The following is an 18,613-nucleotide window of genomic DNA, read 5'->3' on the forward strand; positions in this document are numbered from 1 at the left end:
GTTGACAGGCAAATCCTTCCATCGAGCCGCATCTAAATGCATAGGCCGCGCCCTTTTGCATAGGCCACACCCATTTGCACCTTTCCATATTTGCTGCCATTTGTCTGGACGGACAAAGGTTAGATCCGTGTGTTTTGATATTCCGTTCCATTTTGATATGATTGGCTGGCAAAGTTGGGTGGGCGTGGCCTGTTCCCTGCAAAAGTGCTGTACCTCATGAATGAACACGTTTACCGTAACCAAACCAAACTTACTACAAAACACATGAAACTTCAACCCGCCTGATGGTAGCGCTGTCACAAAATCAGATTTGGTGTTGGATTCCCAGCGTTCACCACCTCTGGAAGGACCGTCCAGAACAGGACCACTTCATCTTCTCCCTTCTGTGACTCATTTCTCGCCGCTGATGAATTGCTCACCTTATTGCATTAGCGTTTGTATCCTGCGATCGCCTTATCAGGACGGTAGGAAAATCAATTTATTCTACAGCTCGGCATGTAACAGGAAAGTAATTAGTTCAATGAGCTTATAGGAAGGTCGTGCAGGCATTAAAGCGGATTCACAGCAAGGCGCTCCGTTATCTTAGACAGTATAAATCGTTCCCACTGGGCACAGAGACTCTGGTCCGTCATATTGAAGTCATTTGGTTGACAGTCAATAGGAGCCTTATTTAATGGGCGCTGACAGCACCTCTGGGGCGTTTTGCGAGCTTTTCCGATGAAGCGGCTTTATAAATACACCTTGGTCACGGTTTATTGTGTGTCAGTGGACATGACTTTGGTACCTTGTTTGCTTTGTGGCGCTGGAGCAGGAAGTGTCACCAGGAAACGGTCACGTCAAGATGTTCAAGGCTGTCAAATCAGATATGTGGAAACCTTTTGTTGACAGTGGAGTTGTGTCAGACACAGTGCGGTTGTCCGTGTCTTGGGCGGCTGTGAAATGTGACCGGGTGAGGAACTTCCCTTCCCGATGAACCGTCTTGGTCCCAGTCCTCCGCTGAAACGTCGCTGTAATGAGGACGATACAGGCCTGCTCTGTAATTAGATAATGAGCGATAAATGAGTAACATGACTTCCTGTTTATGTATGCGCTGCACTGCACCCCCCTCCCTCTATGGCAGTCACACCATGACCAGCTTCTTTGAGTCTCAAAACAAGAATTGTAACAGAAAACCCTACAATTGTCTGACGGGAATCAAAAATGTGCGTTTCATCACAACATACCGTTCAGTACGTGAGCCGTGAGCTGCAGACAAACTAAAAACACAAGAAAACCTACCAAACCTCTGCCCAGACAACCCAGAAAACTGATACACACGCAACCACGTGAGAGTTTAGACTCGGCCAGGCAGTTATATTTTCATAGCACATTTCCTACACAAAGGCGTCTCATAGTGCTTTACATAAAGCGTTACTAATGTGATGTCAGACGTCTAAATAGAATATAAAAGTGTGTCAAAGAAGCATCAGAATCGGACAATTTGACAACACAACAAAGCATGATCAAATAAAGGATTTCACAACAGAGCCTCACAGTATAAATGAGAACATGGATGGAAGACAAATATTGTAGTGGAAGCAATGAAGGAATGATTAAGACTCCACTTTTAATAAACCATGGCTCACTCTCATATCACGATGTCATTTCTGGTGTCGGCCCCATCACAGAAGCCTTTGGCTGGATGGTGCGGAGGTCTGTTCCAATAGGATGTTTACACACGGCAGGCAAACGCTGCTTTTCATCTTGGTTTCATTCCCAGTGCTCCTCCCTGTTTGTGATGCTCCTTTAGAGGGATGTCCTCCACACACACACACACACACACACGCACACTAAATCTAACAGAGGGAAAGAGTTTTAAGTGTCAGTTCAACTTTCAGGACTGGATTCTGTTATTGTTGACATGGTGGAGATCATGGCGCCATTGATGCGTCGCTATTTAAAAGTAAACCCAAACTTTTATCACAGCTCCCAAAAGGAAAATGACAGAATTGCTCTGCCAATAAATATCTTTGTGATCAGATTGTAATAATGGCCTTTTTAGTCTCTCAGTCGCCCCGGGGGCTTTCAAGCTATCCTGAGATCATCTTCTGCAATTGACTCTTTCCTCTGTTGACGCCTCTTTTAATTCATCCTGGGTGGACAATCAGGCTTCATGTCAGTGTTTCAGATGTGTCTGCATCGTGCACCTGGGCGTCAGACAGACACTGAATGGAACATTGTGTTTCCTCTGTACCTTGAGCGCTTCTGTCTTACTCGCCTACCCGCACGCGCATCTCGTCTCTCGCGGACAAAGCAGGTGACTCTAATGTTGGACGCTGAGCTGTTGACGGGGACCACGGGAGCACAACCTGTCCCCACGCATCCCCGACGGCTGATGAATGACACGTCGCCGCTAACGCTCCTATCGTCGTCGCCTGGGAAGTGAAAACCGAACCGCAGACGGAGTGGAGAGAAGTGTTGGTGCAGGTCGCCGTTGTTGCCCCCTCCCATTTTTCTCTGGCAGTGTTTGGAGACTCTGGAAAAGAGCCAGGGTCTCGTTAAAGCAGCCGGACACCTTCTTGGGCTCTTCCTTTAGTTACATTCTATGGAAGAGGAATGACGTCAGCGAGGCCCGTTTATTGGCGGTGATATTTTGTGGGCTTGCAGGGACTCGGAGAAGCGCAGCTCGGCTCCTGAAGCAGAAAGATGCATCCACGTCTGTTTCCATGAGGCAAAGTCCTGAATCCCCGCTAATGATGGATTGGCTAATCTAATCAGCAAAGGCCACAGTCTGCCTGGAATCAGAAACATGGCCTCCTCAGCTCAGTTATTACACATTGTTGGTTTCCCATCTACAAAGTTGTTTGTGTGGTCCGCTGACCACAAAAGCCTGAAAACACATTTTCATGTCTGGGCTCTTTCCTATAAAGCCTTTTAGCCTTTTTAGTTTGTAATCTTTGTGTTCATTCCCCTTGTGTTTCTCATCATTGTGGGCCATTTCTGACGGTATGTGTTTTTGTTCTGCATCCCTACATCGCAGCACTCTGACTCACAAATGAAAGAGACAACCCTGCTTCACGTCACTTTACCAACGTTCCACGTTCTTTTCCGTTGACCACAGACACCTGATTGCTCTGCAGCTATAAATAGACTCGTTCAGACCCCACGTCCCACCCCGCTGCCCCTTCGCCTCTTTCCCTCCAGGAGAGGAGGCTTTTAACAGGAAGCCTCTGCATTATGCTCTGGCTCTTTGTGAGAGGCCTGAGTGTCCCTGAAAAAGCATCTGCAGTCAGAACGTGTCAGTGTGTGAGACAGATATCGGTGTAACACTGATAGAGACTTTCTGTCAGACTGGGTTCTGATAAGAGAATCCCAAGGTGCAAAAGCCTGACGCATTGAAAAACTTACCTCATCACCCATAGAAATGTTAACCAAAGTCATGAGACCTTTCAGATCTTTGAAAATGGCCTTTTATGGTCAGCCTGAGACACAACTTCTGTTTTTGGACACAGGGTAGGACACTTTTCGGAAGATTGTTTGAGGTAAAAGGGCAGCAGACAGCCTCCGCTTCTCCTGAGCAGCTCTTATGTCACCCAAAGTTCATTTGTCTTGATGCTCCCATGCGCCAAAATAAACACAAACCTTTTAACGATTAGAAAGAAAAGATTGATATAGGAACGCTGTGTGAGTCACCTGTGAGTTTACTGAGCTGAAGTCCCTCTGGATGGAGGGCTGATCTGCAGAAGCAGTTAGAAATGAAGAATAATTTGTCTCCATAATGAAAGATGCAACACTTCACCTCATAGTTCCCGTTTCACCGATCTTCCTCGCTCCCCTTCCTTCCTTTAATTTCCTCATTTCTTCCGTATGCATTTTGCCTGATGCAAGCATCTGTTCACTAAGATCGTGAGAAATTGGGGCAAGACTCAGTTCCTCACACACGTCCGCTCACTTGAATAACTAAGTATTCTGGTTTGCTGTTGCACATTCTTCACCGTCATCGCTTGGATAATGAAGCTGCTATCCGTGATCTTTGGCTCCCCAAACGTCAGCACTGATTTTTTTTTGGCTGAACTGCATCTCCGGTGCCTCATTCCTTCGCCTCAGGTGAATCGAGCGCCATCGGTTTGTTTACTTTATGCGCGGCACTCGTTTCACCTGAGGCAAATCACTTTTACCTCATAAGGCAGAATAATTGGAACATAGCTGGTGTATGATTCTTTTTATTTTTCACCCTCCAGGTGATGCAGCAAGTGACGTGCTTGCCTTGACAGTATGTTGACATGACCCTTGTAACAGTAAACATGAACCGGTTTGGCACCAGCTCCAGATCTCTGTGAAACCAACCCAGAGGCACTTCAGTTTGTGTCTGATCACATATGTGTCGTCACACCCTCCACATTTCTATTCCCCCCCCCCTAATGCAGAGGCAGCAGCATTAATGGCGACAATATGTTAGAATCATATGATCTTACCGGGAACCTGTGGCCAGAACGCAGAAATGAAAGCGGAGTGGATCTGATGGGAGCCTGGCCAGTGGAGAAACAGGAGGAAGAACTATCAGTATCTGTTCTCTACTTTCCTCGTCACTCTGACTTCATCTTGGCAACCAATAAGGAAAGGGCCTTCTGTGTCTCCATGGTAACCCCACCCCCCCTTTTCAAGCAATGATGGAGAGGATGAAAGGGCAGGAAAGAGAATACATCTTGGCCTTAGGCAAAACAGTATTTTTGTGTAGTACAGTCCATTTTATTTCTCTTCATCTGCATGGTTATTGAGAAGTGCTGTGTTAATTATCAACGTGCTAATAAGTCTTTATTTGAATACAAGGGCCCATAGATACTGGGTAGACTCAAAATGGGTAGACTCAAACTGGGTAGACTCAAACTCTTTCGAATTCAGGTTTCTTTCTCTGAATTGTAGGTGCATGAAACCCTCATCGTGAACCACAGGAAGGCCACTGTTTTGTCACAGCGTTAAATGTCATTGTGACACCTCAGACGTTTCCTTTGTCTAGGTGGAAACTGGCGGTGATCTTTGTTGAAGGCTTTTGCTGTCAGAGTTTAGCAGTATGTAGTAGAATTGACCCGAGCAACGATTAGTTTTCGATATCAGGACACCATCGCCTCAGTAACCTGGGTGACATCAGTACTTCATTTTAATCAGAGCTTTGTCCTGACCAGCACAGACCTTGTTGAGGTGTTGTAAACAGTTTGATTGCATCAGCCAGACTTGTATTCTGTCACAAACTGATTGGGTTGAAACTATGATGCTGCAATATCAAGTGTCAGTCACATCACTGTAACGTTTCATCATATTTATACTTCTGCTTTGTATTATTGTCAGAGATTGTTTGTGGCAGTAATGATGATGATGATGATGGACTTGTTGTTCCTCAAGTTTTGTCCTTTTTTGTACTGGTTAGCAAGAACTCAGCAACAGGCTTCACTTTAAAAAGAAGGCCTTGAAACAGAGTCTCGGTTCTGCCAAACTCATGGAGACAAGTGGTGTAGATATCCAGGAGGAGCTGATGCCCCGTGGTGTGTGAGCAGCAAGAATTAGCTAATGTGACGGACAAAATGGTAGGTTTCTTTTTTCTGTATCTGCCCGAGTTACATAACGCCGCTCTGCACATTTGATTTGGGCTGTCTGAGCGCGTTGAGGAGAAGAGGACAGTGAAGGGAGATACTCATTTAACCTTGGCACTTAACTGATTAATCCAAGTGTGATTTGCATATAAGGTCATTTATTTTTAGATATTCAGAGTGAAGCGCGCCGCTGATGAGAGCGAGCGAGGGAGCGAGAGAGTCGGCAAGTACAAAGTCTATTTTGAAAAAAAAAACAGTGGGATGACGAGCAGCCCTGTGCCGTATGAAGACACTGACCGCCCCCACGTTCAAGTTCTCAGCGCTGTTCCACTTGTTCAGATCTTCGGATGTAGACCCATGTTTGCCTTGGGGTTTTGCAGAGTTATTTATAGGAAATGCAGCATCCAGCCAATTTGCGGTTACCCGGAAAAGAAAAACGTGTTGATGAACAAAGTCGCCTGACGTTGGTGCTAAAATAAAATTTTCTCCGTAAAATTTGAAAAATGTGCGGCATAGTCTGTATGCTGAGTCACCGTCAGTGGAGGATCAGTAAACGTCTACATCTACAGTAATGAAGTCCTCCCTGCTGTTTCTTGTGCCTTTTCTCCCTGTGTGAGCGAAGCACATTCAGTTTTAGATGAGAAGGAGGAACACCATGCAGAGAGAGGGAGATGCTCACAGGGCCTCAAATATTTTTAGCTTTCTCCTTTGTAATGCGATGACGAGTAAAGCACAAGGGCCCGTTCTGCATCCCACCTGGTTAGCCTGTGGAGGAGAGTGGTGCTCAGGAGCAGGAGGAGCCACGGCCTGGTTTCAGAGCGCACCAAGAGATCTCACCACCACCGCTTATTAGGATTTTGAATTTCTACTGTTTTAAAATCCTCTGTTTGGTTGGCGACCATACCTTTCCGTTAGCGTTTATTACAATCAAATAGTAACAGTAATGGTATCAGTATAAAATCTTAGTAGTGAAAACCACATGAGAAACGTTTTGCCTCTTAAACAGATATAGGATGATCGGATGTATGGTGACCTCCCACTCTGTCCACTCTGTGCACTCAGCTCAGCATTGTCTTAAGCCCTTTGACATTTTGACTGGATTGGAGGATAAGTCCATCAACTCAATCAAGGGTTCCAGTCACAGGCTGAGGCTGTGTCTCGATGCAGTTGTCACAGCTGAAGTTGCCTTTGCAATGTCAAGGGGATGTTGTGTGAAAATGATATGGGATATTTTAGGCACTCCATTGGCTAACATTTTCCACTTGTATTTTAAATGGGTCTTTCCATTGGTCAGTCATGAGGGAACTCCTGGCCTTCCTCCTGCTCCCCAGAGCTCCTCTGCTGCTCACTGGAAGAGGGTTAAATTTAAAGGAGAGCCACCAATGTGGCCCCTGGATAAATGCCTCCTGCAGCAAAGCCCAGCTGTTGCTCTCTGTCTTGTGCTCTACCTGTCTATTACATTCACTGTCTTCTTTATGTTCAAATACAGCCCAGACTTCAGTCCTAACCTATAGCTTGTGTGAGTAACCGAGAGTAGCAAGGAAAAGAGATCTGGGAGTGAATAGTTGTGTTCATGTTTACGAGCCTCTGGTCTCTGATATGTATCCAGTAGCTGCAGGCTACTTCATCTGTGTTGGTCCGCCGCTTGCCCTGTTTAGATGTGGGCAGATGTGCACAGCTCTGTGCTATTGTTTGTTTATTCTAGCTTTAGCTGTTGCACAGATGTGTTAACAGGCTCCATCCTTCTGGCACCTGCAGCCCTAAATGTTACCTGGACAAATCCAGGAGATTGACTGTACTGAGGATAGATTTTCAGATCCGTGCCTTTGTAGGGATCTTAGGTTGGCATTTAGTAGTATTGTGGCATTTTGGTTTTAGAGTGGATTAAATCAGGTCATACTGTTGCCTGGATGGTTGTGTAATGCTACTGTGGGGTCAACGCATAGTTTAGAGGGCCACTAAGGTAGAGATGTCCTACCACAATGCTGACTATAAACCTGATAGGTACATGGCACAAGTATGTTGTAGATCATTTTGGTTTCACGTCTGTCAAAACGGGAGCAGAAACGTGGGCTGCTCTGTGATGGGTGCTGCGCGGTGGCGTGCGCTGCTATTGCGTCAGTAGGGGGCGGGTGGGGGGGGATCAGAGGCTGTATTTTTAGAAGGGAATGAGCACATTCTCTGAACACATAACGTCAAGCACTCTGCTTGCGTATGTTAGGATTATTATGACCGGCTATTTTTAAGCCCTGTGTGAGAGAGAGAGAGTGCTTTTTTTCTGGGTCAAGCATGGTGCCAATACTCTCTCCAGGCTGCCGGTGGATCATTCATTGCCCATTAGGTCCAACAGTGGGCACCGCATCTGCAGCAGACACACACACACAGCAGAGTCAGACAGGCCAAAACAGCACCCCCCAAAAAGTTTCCTCCCGACAACAAACACAGGTTACATCCTGATTTGACAAGGAGCAGTTTTGAAAGCAGTGACTTCAGCACATCACATGAATTTAATCATAACATTGTAATAGTGTGAAAACAGGTGTATACTGTAGGTGTGTTATACAAAAGTGTGTGGTGTGTGTGTGTGTGTGTGTGATAGAGTGTCCGTATCACTTTTTTTAAAGCTTGTTTCTAGAGTCACTGTTGGGTCCATTTCTCAAGTGAGCGCTGGGAAGGTTGCGCCTTTAGTATTGTTACTATGGTAACCTGCAGTTTAACATACCTTGTGTACCGATTTAGAACGATGGCTAATCTGTTGCAACAACAAGCAAGAGAGAGAGAGAGAGACTTTGATGTAATTATTGATTACATGTAAGATGAGTTGAGTAGTGGAATTTTTTTAACGATCAGCCAACTATTTTGTTAATTACTTTTAGACGTAATTAACAAAATAGTTGGCTTGCTATGACAGCTACAAGGAAGCACACGTCCTTTGGCAAGTCTTTGCGTTTGCATTTTGTCAAATGTCTCTGCCCTCTGCTTCGTCTTAAAGCTTGGTGTCCATTTGACCAAGAAGGTATAATGCTGCAAGCAGGATGTGGGTCTCATAGAGCTTGAAAAGATTCATCCAGTGCTTCTATTCTACACAGAAACAAATCATTTGCCTCACGTGAACTTACAGTCAGTTCAAAGTTACTGATGTGATTGACGTGACTGATTCAGACGGGACTAAAGTGACCGAGGTGCTCTGGTTATCATTCCATGACCACACCTCTACATGTAAAACTAATCCCGGTTTATGTCTCTCTCTTTCTCTCACTCTACTTGGCCTTGCTTCATGGAATGTGTGGAGCCAGTTAGTGGCAGCGGGCTGAACTTGAAATCGTGCTTCCATATTGGTGTATAGCCGTCTAAGCAAGAAGAAACTCCCAGGTTGGTCGCAGCATCTCTTGTAAGCCGTAGTGAAACTGTTGCCCCATTGTTGAACCAGGCTGTCAAGCTGTTTACTATCAACACTGTCAACAAGGATGAGCACCGTGACCTTTCCCCTCTATAGCCTGAGAAACATGGAGTTCTCTTTGGCTCCTCAGCCGCACGTGTTTCTCCAGGCCTCTCAGACTAGCCTAGTTTTTATCCCAGCCTTTCCCGAGAGTGCGGTTATTTTCAGCTGAACATGCTGTTCTGCTCTGATTTTGTCACTGCATTCTTCTGAGTAAAGCAAGAATATTAATATTTCAACAAGAATACCCCCTAGTCTTAGTAAGCACCTGCTTATGTCGAAACATTTCAGAATGAGAAACCTCCCTGGCTGCATCCATGTTAAGCTCAGTACATCACCCAGCTTATTAGACCTATGTGTCTTCAGTGAAGCATCGTGTGGCGTGAAGACCAGAATGCTGCGTGACACCAGGCGCCTCATGCAAAGCTGCCGTGGCCTTTGTTCCTTGGATAAGTGACGCAATGGGAATATTAGTGTGATTAGTGTGATTAGACAGGATGGACTGGTGCCAGAGTGGGGTGCAACGCTGCCATGGGAGCGGAGAGGGGAGAATATTGGGGTTATGCAATCCTGTATAAACAATTGGAGGGCCACATGCAGGTGCTGTTGTCAAGCTCCAGACCATTGTGCTTTCATCAGCAGCATCTAAAGGTGCTTTCACTCATAACTTGTTTGTTGCACATCAGCGGAACTTTTTCAACGGTTGGGTTTGTTTCAGCAGAACACACACACTTACACTCAAGTGCGCATCAAACAAATGAACTCTGATCTGAGCCAAAGATCTGTGGTCTCTGTCCACTTCCAAGTGAACCCTGTTCCATTCGTCTCACGATGGTCTAGACCAAAGAGACATCTAGACCATGTTACCATGTCAGTGTTAGACTGCAGTATTGTGCTGGTGTGTTATAGGACTGACGCGGAAACGATAGTGATGTCGTCAAACTAACAACGATGTCACGGAAGCTAACTTACAACTATGATGTCACATGTATAGGTTACTAAATTGTACATCTTAGACTTTGTGACATGCCAATCACCCAGTTCATCTCCGGCTCTTCCAGGTGGCGTTTGCCTTGGTACAAACATGCCTTTGTGTCCATTTGGGGAATAGAAACATCACCTGAAGGACAGAGTCTGTATTTGCTTCTTTGTGAGTTTGCCATCAGTCATTATGTAGGAGCAGGTTTAGCATTGAAACTGTGGACGCCTTCCTTTCCTGCTGACTCAGCGTATCAAATCCCCAAGCTGATACAGTCAATTATTAGACAATAGACATTTTAAGATCTGTTTTCCTTCATAGCGGTCAAAGCGGACTTCTGCAGCTCGTGCTGCCTGCACGTCCTGAGCCCACACCTACCCCCATCTGCCCCGCAGGTCCAAAACAATGCTTTACGTAATTCTAAGTTGGCTATTTACAAAGTGTGGCACATGCACTGGGGGCTCTTACAAGGTTATGTAATGCTCCCCACTCCACTGTAATCCCTCTTATGCCGAGTGAGCCCCCCCATGTGACAGTGCTGAAGGGTGGAGCGAGCCAAGGGTGGCTGTTGGGACCAAACGGCAAGGCACGGGCGCTCTCCATACAGTGTACTCTGGTCAGGTGTGTGTTCGCAGTCACACGCAACCCCCCGGCCCCCCTCCCTCGCCAGTTCTAGCTTGTGTATAAGAGCCAAGGTTTAGCCTGGGATTTGCCATACTGGTGTCTGACTTGCTGTATGGAGCCCGATGCTGATGCTCTTCCTCCGTGCTGAGGCTCGGACCAGACACACTGCGGTTACATCCAGAACATACCGGGGTGACACGCAGCTTTCCTCTTCATCTGGGTGTGAGCCGAGATTTAGCTCATGTGTTGTATGGCCTGTGGTATTTCACAGCTTTGGAAGTTACTCTAGATGCAGAATACTTACACTTCTGATTGATTGCCTTCTTTTGGGAGGCTGGAGGAGACTTTGTTGTCATTTTTCTATGGCTTGTGTGAAGAAACAATTTATATTTCCACAGGTCCTGGTTGTCTGTCTTTGTTTTCTGAGTTTGCTCTTCTCATGCTTCTGTCTCTCCCCCCACAGGTGCCATCGATGTGGCCGGCAGCTGTTGATTTGACGAGTCACACATAGGAGCCTTGTCTCTCCCGTCCCCTCTCCCCCTTCCCTTCCCTCCGTCCCCCTTTCCCCTTGTGAATCTTCTCCCCCGGGGTCCCACTCCCCCCCACCCCCCATCTTCCAAGACTCAACATGTTGATCAAGGAGTACCGCATCCCCATGCCCATGAGTGTGGACGAGTACCGCATCGCCCAGCTCTATATGATCCAGGTGAGATCATCCACCCGGCCACACCACGCTGTAAAACACACAGGGACAGAAACAAGCTGTTAGAGTGGAGATGCAGTAAGACGGAGGTTTGATCGCAGCGTGCCCAATTATGAAACGATTGGTCAGGCGGCATCTGACAGAATAAGGGAACAAAGAGAGCTTGTGTGCTGATGGATTATCCACTCTAAACTCTGAAGCTGGCTGCCTCCACCCTTTACAGGCTCCTTGTTTATTGAGCATAGGGTGGGGGCAAACACACACACACACACACACACACACACACACACACACACACAAACACACATTTGATCACACATTCATCGCAAGCCTTTCTTTATTAGGGTGTTATTTAAATCTGTATGTATGGTTTGATGTCTTAAGGCCTGGCAGGAACACACACACACACACACACCAGCCGGTTTATTAAACAAACTCGATAAACAAAACACACACTGGCCAATCTAGTGAACAATATTAATTTAAACTCCGGCTCTGGGAACGTGTTGCTCTGGTGTACGCAGTCACCAGGGGAGAGATTTCAGCCTCGCCGCAGGACAGACAAATAGACATTACTGCTGATTACCCAATTACCTGCAGCTGTGTTTGCAGCACCGTGACCGCCACAGCTGCATCCCCCAAACCACACACACACACACACACACACACACACGCACGCGCAGAAACCACACCCCACTTACGACGCGACAAGCATGTCTACTGCTCGTCATCAGCAATGGGTCGCCCCAGCAGGAAATGTAAAAAAGAACGATGGATTCTACGAGACTATACTTATTTTGACTGAGCAGTACTTAACCAACTAACTATTTTTTGTTTGTCATGTTATTGTTAGCATTCGTGTGTCAGAGCTGCAGTCCTGAATGTCCTGAAAGTCCTCCATTATAACCCCCAATGTGCCTGCTTCCATTTCCTCTACAGGGCTTTCCTAGACAAGACTCCCATCCGTTTTCACCCCAATGAATGAATGAATGTGTGTGTGTGTGTGTGTATGTGTGTGTGCGCTGGTAAACGTCTAAAAATACCAACCTCCCACTGCTGTAACAACATCCCCATCAAACACACAGCTTTGTTCACCTCTGTAGCTCCAGAGAGGCTCTCCGTTTGTCTCTACACACCTTTAAATAGCTTCGTCTAAAAACTCCATTGACAGATCGTAGCATTTTTAGTAAGAGTGTTTGTTGAGCGGTTGGAGATAATATTACACTCTTACAGGTCTATTAGGCTTTGCCTATATTTGTTTTTTCTTTTTGGCTGACAGCTGTCTGTTGTTCTTCCCTCGGTGCATCAGACAGGTAATCAAGTTGAGCTTTATCCCTGCAGATGGCGGCAACCGTGACTCAGAGGACGTGCCCCAAGGCAAGCACACAGGGTTTCTTTTGCCGCGCACAAACTTGTTGTAGCGACACTGGGTGCACACTTAATCATTTCCGTTGAACCTTTGCTCTTTGCTCTGTTGTATTGTGGAGGGCGACGCAGCAGATATATGGTGCGGTTGTTTGTTTTGTTTAAGTGTTTGTTGTAGCCTGTTTAGGCCCCCGATCCAAAACCTATGGCAAACTCATCCGCCAAGGTAATGCAGGTTAACGCAATGACTTAGGAGGATTTACTATGTGTATCCACTGGGACGTAAACAACGCAAGGGAGGGAATTCTTACATTTGTGACCCGTAGTTGCCTTTCCCCCTGACCTCACCCTCTTTTTCGTTGCTGTGAGGTTTCTATTGCTATGGCAACCGTGACATCAGCAGTGTGCCGGGTGGTCAGGTTTTGTTCAAGACAGGGAGTGAATGATAAGAGGAAATGGAGGATAAAAAGAGAAGCCGCAAAGTAGGGAGGGAAAGAAATGAGAGAGGGGGTGGAAGGAGAAGAGAGCCGCGTTCTGAACAGAAGTCGCTGGTATGGATATACCCTCGCTTCATCGCTGTATGTTACCAGGGCAACTGCAGCATGCCTGCGATCTATCCTGAGTGTAAGCCTGGAAGAAGAATAAGTCAGGGTATAAGGACAGCGTGGCCATATCTGCACTTCAGCAGGCTACACCCACCTCAGGCAGAGACACTCACCCTCTCACTCTGCCCTGACCTCACAGTGCCACCTTCTTACTCCATAGCTAATATGAAATTCATTACCAAAGCTTTGAAACCTCCAGTGACGTACAAAGCAAATGCAGGGAATTAAATATAAAAGGATCTCCCTGAATCTTACTCAAACGCACACATCCATCATGTTCTGAAAGAGCCATCTGTGGAGTGGAATCAAAAGCAGCATCTCAAACAGGAAACCTGGCTCGCTAAGGTGACGGCATGAGGAAAACACCAGGATATGACTCGCGTCCTGTCAAAGTAGCTGGATCTTAGACTGTGCATTCATAGGAATAGCTTTCGGATTTGGATTCGGTTTTGGTTTTAACTGCAAGGGTATTGAAAGAAAGGGAACTGACAGAGTGAGCGTTGTATAACAAAGGTTTTTGGGGTTGGACTACTTGCACAGTGCCTTTGTGTCCACCTCCCACACTCCTGAAAGCCGTGTTTTACTCTCTTTTTCTCCTAAACTCTCTCCTGCCCCTTGGGTGCAGTTCACATCTGTACACTAACGGACAATCAGGCACTGTTTCCTCCTCAAATTGCCTTTTATATCCAGTGTTATTTGACTTTAAGCATATTTATTACTCTGCTCGCCGACTTCCTCTTTCTTCGTAGAAGAACGCCCGGGCCCTGGCCGCTGTTTTGCAATTTTTCTCCTCGTAAACTGCAGCGAATCAGCCGTTAATATTGCAGGGGAACATGGGCACTCAGGCGTCCAGGCCACATTCACCTGTCAGCAATTTAAGTAAAGAGCCGGTTCACTGAATACCTCAGTATAATAGGGCTCAGTGGAGTTAAAGTCTGAAATCCTCAAAGTGACAATCACATTTTGCTCCTCTGCCACAAAACACAGAGCCCATTATGATCACTTCATATCAAAATTAATTTTAATTGAAGTTCACTCATCAACAGCCTTATCTATACGAAGCAGAAGAAACCTATTGCTGTATGATTAGACCAGTAGATAGTAAGCTGCATGTATTAATGGGTCTGTGTCCCTGTTTATGGCGACACAGTCCATTTGTATCTGCTCTTCTCTTCACCTGCCTATTTTTGTAACGTGTTTGCATGCATAAGGATTGATGCAGTCTGCACATTCATGTCAGTTGTTTCCCGCTGCACCTTTGCTGGTTACGCAGAGTCCAGTTTGACGGCATCGTGGCATCTGTGCTGTGTCTTTGGAGCTGCGTCTGGGCTGTTGAGAGCAGAGCGGGCGGCTAATGAATGACCTGTCAGAGGTAATGAGGTCCGGAGTGCTGGACGCCTGGCGGCCTCCTCCCCCTCTGCACTGATTCACTGCCTCTCCCTCTCCTCTCAGGCGAGAGGAATCCTGTGCTCAACGCACCAGCAGCTGTGAGGTTAACATGTATTGAGCTGTATGTAGGAAGTCACTTCACATGACGCACGATAAGGAAGAAGAAACCTCACTAACCTCTATGACATTTATGCTCCTCGCTCTTTGCACCCTGTGTTTGTGATGTTCTCAACACTTTGGACTTATGCTCTTCTGTCACGTTTTTCTCCCTTCACTGATTTCGTAAGGATCATACATCTTTCTCATATACTGTGGCCACATCTTTTTTTTTTTTCTGCCTTTGGACCTTCGTGTCATCTAGCTGTAAATCTAGTCAGCTGCATCTCCGCCCAGCTTCTCTTCCCCTGTGCACTTGGAATGTAAATATGGGGAAGGTGTGGCCCCGTGGGTTCGTTTTGAGCCTATCTAATTTGCAATTCAGAGCTGACAGACCTTCAGGAAGACGCTGACCCGATGCATGTGTCATCCTATCTTTACGTCTGCCGGTTGTGCCCAGCAACAGAAAAGGCGCCACAAAGGCTGTTCATGTCAACGTGACGAAACATAAACACACAAGCTCTGTACTTAATCTGTGTCGTAAAATTGATGTAAATAGTCTTGTCTCCCCTTAATCATGCTGCCTATAAACTCAACCGTGCCAACACAACATGGTTCACTTGTTTATGTGTTCTTGTTTTTCCAGAAAAAGAGCCGAGAGGAGAGCTGTGGCGAAGGCAGTGGGGTGGAGATCCTAGAGAATAAGCCTTACACAGATGGACCGGGCGGGACGGGCCAGTACACCCACAAGGTCTACCACATTGGCATGCACATTCCCAGCTGGTTCCGCTCCATCTTACCCAAAGCAGCACTCAGGGTTGAGGAGGAGTCTTGGAACGCCTACCCTTACACCCGCACCAGGTGAGGGTTGCTCCTACGCGTTTGCCCTTCGCCTCCAAAGGCCGATGAAGTTGAAAGAGGCTCTAACAAAGATCAGCGCTATGAGCCGCCGCCATTGTCCTGTTTTGAATTGATTTCATTTGACATGTCCCTATCTAGCTGGCTGTCATATTGATGCAGACAAATGATAGAGCTGAAGTAGTCAGATACAGAGATCAAAAATCAGATTACGGACAATAAAATGTGGCATTTGCAGGTTGCACACAGGTTGTTGGGGCGTTTTGCAGTGTGTGTGTGTGTGTGTGTGTGTGGTTGAATAGAAGCTTTGTTGTGATTCAGCATGGAGTGGAGGTGTGCAAAGCGTCCATCTGTGGGCTGGTTTCTATCCCCTGGCCGTTGCTCAGACACTGATCCTAATTTGGTTCACTCTCCTCCCATCGCCTCTCTGAAAACACACCGCCTCCACTTCTCCACACAGGAGATCGGTTTGGTGCAGCAGTGAAGACAGGCGCAGGCGGAACTAGGAATGTAAGGATGAAGAGAAAGCGCTTCCCCGTTCACAACCTCAGAGCAGCTGTCAGAACATTACGCCGCACCGCATCACGGTGCCGTCTGGCCCGCAATGGTCCCAGGCCATTAGATGTTCATGGCTCCTCATACGTAGGGCGTCTTTACTGGGCCTGACAGAGAAGTGAAGGTGCTGAAAGGAGATGTGTCCTTGCCTGCACTGTTAGGATATTGATAGACTGCAAGTGCCTGCTGACACCTTCTTTTCAAGCTGTGACAGCTTTGCTGGAGTCTCTTCAGTTACAACAGATGGACATGGCTCACACGTCTTCTCCCCTCAACCATGAGAGCTCAGAGATGGTGTTGCTGTCCTTAATCACCTCCTGATCTCGAGCCACGTAATGGCGTAAATGATTGTCTCTGAATGTAAACTTGTTATACCGGCTCGTTCTGTGAGAGATGTGCAAATATTGACAATAATGTTCTCTCCTTCAGATACACCTGCCCCTTTGTTGAGAAGTTCTCCATTGACATTGAGACACATTACAAACCTGATACAGGCAACCAGGCAGAAGTCTTCAATATGTCTGCAGCAGAGAAGAGGCAGAGGACGATCGGTGAGGCCAAGTGGAGCCAAACATGCACCATTAGAACAACTCATACCCAAATATTATGATACTTATTTATATGTATAATGTTACTTTAGCATCCAAAGGCCTCTGCCTATTAAATTCAATGTGCTATAGATGTTATATTGTGCAATACATGTTAGCACATTATTATTCAATCAATTGTTTTGATTCCTGGAGGCCTCTTTCTAAACCAGGAGCAGCACGTGAGGCCCACCTGTGGCCGTTTTGTGACACTGCATCCAGTTTCATTCTGTCATCTGTAGCTCTTCAAACATGACACTGCTCTATAGTTTACGTGTTAGGCCTCGCAGAGACACTGGCAATTTTATTTTTCCAGTTCCATGAATGACATCGTCCCTGTTAATGCTTTACAAATCCCTGCATGGTTTTTGGCAGACCCAATCGACATCGTGACAGATCCAATCCCGCTGCACGACTACAAAGCAGAAGAGGACCCACGGATCTACACATCCGGAAAGACCCAGAGGGGTCCTTTACAGGATGACTGGATAGAAGAGTACAACGATAACCCAGGGATGACCCCCATCATGTGTGCCTACAAGCTGTGCAAAGTGGAGTTCCGGTACTGGGGCATGCAGTCCAAGATCGAACGCTTCATCCATGATGTCGGTGCGTACGCAGTCACAGGCTTGTATATGTATACATATACATTCACATACACATATACCTGCTAAAATATGCACTCCGTGGCCACTTTTAGGAGCCAGAGGACGTACATGTGTTAATATCTCCCATCATCTCTTATCAGGACTGAGGAAGGTGATGGTCCGTGCCCACCGGCAGGCCTGGTGCTGGCAGGATGAGTGGTACGGTTTGACCATGGAGGACATCAGGCAGCTGGAGCTAGAAACCCAACTGGCCCTGGCCCAAAAGATGGCCCAGTTCAGCCAGGCAGAGGAGGCGGGCGAGGCCAACGGGGGCGCCCCATCACCAGACAAAGACCAGGAAGCTAAGGAGGCCATCAGCTCCATCGAAGCTGAGGAGGTGGTAGTTGTCAATCCAGGAGGAGACACTCTCCAGGCACGAGGTGTGCTCACCAAGCAGTGGTCTACCTCCTCCCGATCCTCCCGCTCATCTAAGAGAGGAGGTGAGGAGGATCGTTTCCCACTCGCCCGAGCTTCAAGTGTGTGGTAACAGACATCAGGCATATTAAAAAACAAATTCAAACTCTTCCGCAAGCCAACCTAAGCAGTTACAATACACGTGGCTGCATTCTTAAAATAATTCCGGGGAACTGAAATTGCCTAAATGGTATTTGTAGACTAGTGAATAAATAGTTGTTTGGCATCAATGAGACTCAGAGGTCAAGAGCGAATGTGAACAAATTGCACCGCATCTGTTAAGCTCAGGCAACGTTCCAGTTTCTATGCCTTGATAATGAGCGTAAAGAGTGTATTACATTAAAGACATTCTTCACAAAGCGTCCACCTTTGAAGCACCAGTGTACACACAGCAAGCAGCACCTGGGCTGAATGAGTGTGAGTGTGTAGCAACAAGCTCTCAACTCAAACTGTCAAATATGGTTGATGTTTAACAAAAACCACTGGTGTCAGGAGCAGCTTGTTTGGGTTCTGCTCTGTTTGGTGCTCAACATTAATTGTATTGTTCATATCTCTCCAGCACGACAGTATTAGCTGCCACAGGGACATTTCTTGATACTATCCATCTCACTGTCGCCTGATCACTCTGCGACTCCCACCTGTGATATTTTTAGCAAGAGCTTCTGACATCACAAACTGGCTCTGATCTCAGCCTGACCTCAAATCACTGTCCGCTCTGCTGCCACCTCGACTTCCCCTTCCTATCCAGCGTGTACTGTTTCACCCCTACAACAATCCCCCCGTGG

The 18,613-nt window shown here is 46.7% G+C and overlaps 1 protein-coding gene across 6 annotated transcripts in view; it reads left to right on the forward strand.

Annotated features, from left to right (window-relative positions):
- The window catches only part of LOC143001227 (membrane-associated phosphatidylinositol transfer protein 2-like), a 37,373-nt gene that overhangs the window by 4,164 nt on the left and 14,596 nt on the right, over positions 1–18,613 (forward strand). For 3 of the 6 annotated variants that reach the window (XM_076150710.1, XM_076150711.1, XM_076150713.1), the window contains 5 exons: positions 11,073–11,315; positions 15,414–15,628; positions 16,610–16,731; positions 17,143–17,376; positions 17,516–17,890. In XM_076150710.1, coding sequence (XP_076006825.1) covers positions 11,238–11,315; positions 15,414–15,628; positions 16,610–16,731; positions 17,143–17,376; positions 17,516–17,890 — 1,024 coding nt within the window. In that variant the 5' untranslated portion in view covers positions 11,073–11,237. The remainder of the gene's footprint in view (positions 1–11,072; positions 11,316–15,413; positions 15,629–16,609; positions 16,732–17,142; positions 17,377–17,515; positions 17,891–18,613) is intronic. The other 3 variants (XM_076150715.1, XM_076150712.1, XM_076150714.1) reach the window with 1 other exon arrangement.

This window comes from Genypterus blacodes, unplaced genomic scaffold (assembly GCF_046128005.1).
Source record: "Genypterus blacodes isolate CSIRO-AG114 ecotype Tasmania unplaced genomic scaffold, CSIRO-AGI_Gbla_v1 ptg000053l_1, whole genome shotgun sequence".
NCBI classification, from domain to species: domain Eukaryota; kingdom Metazoa; phylum Chordata; class Actinopteri; order Ophidiiformes; family Ophidiidae; genus Genypterus; species Genypterus blacodes.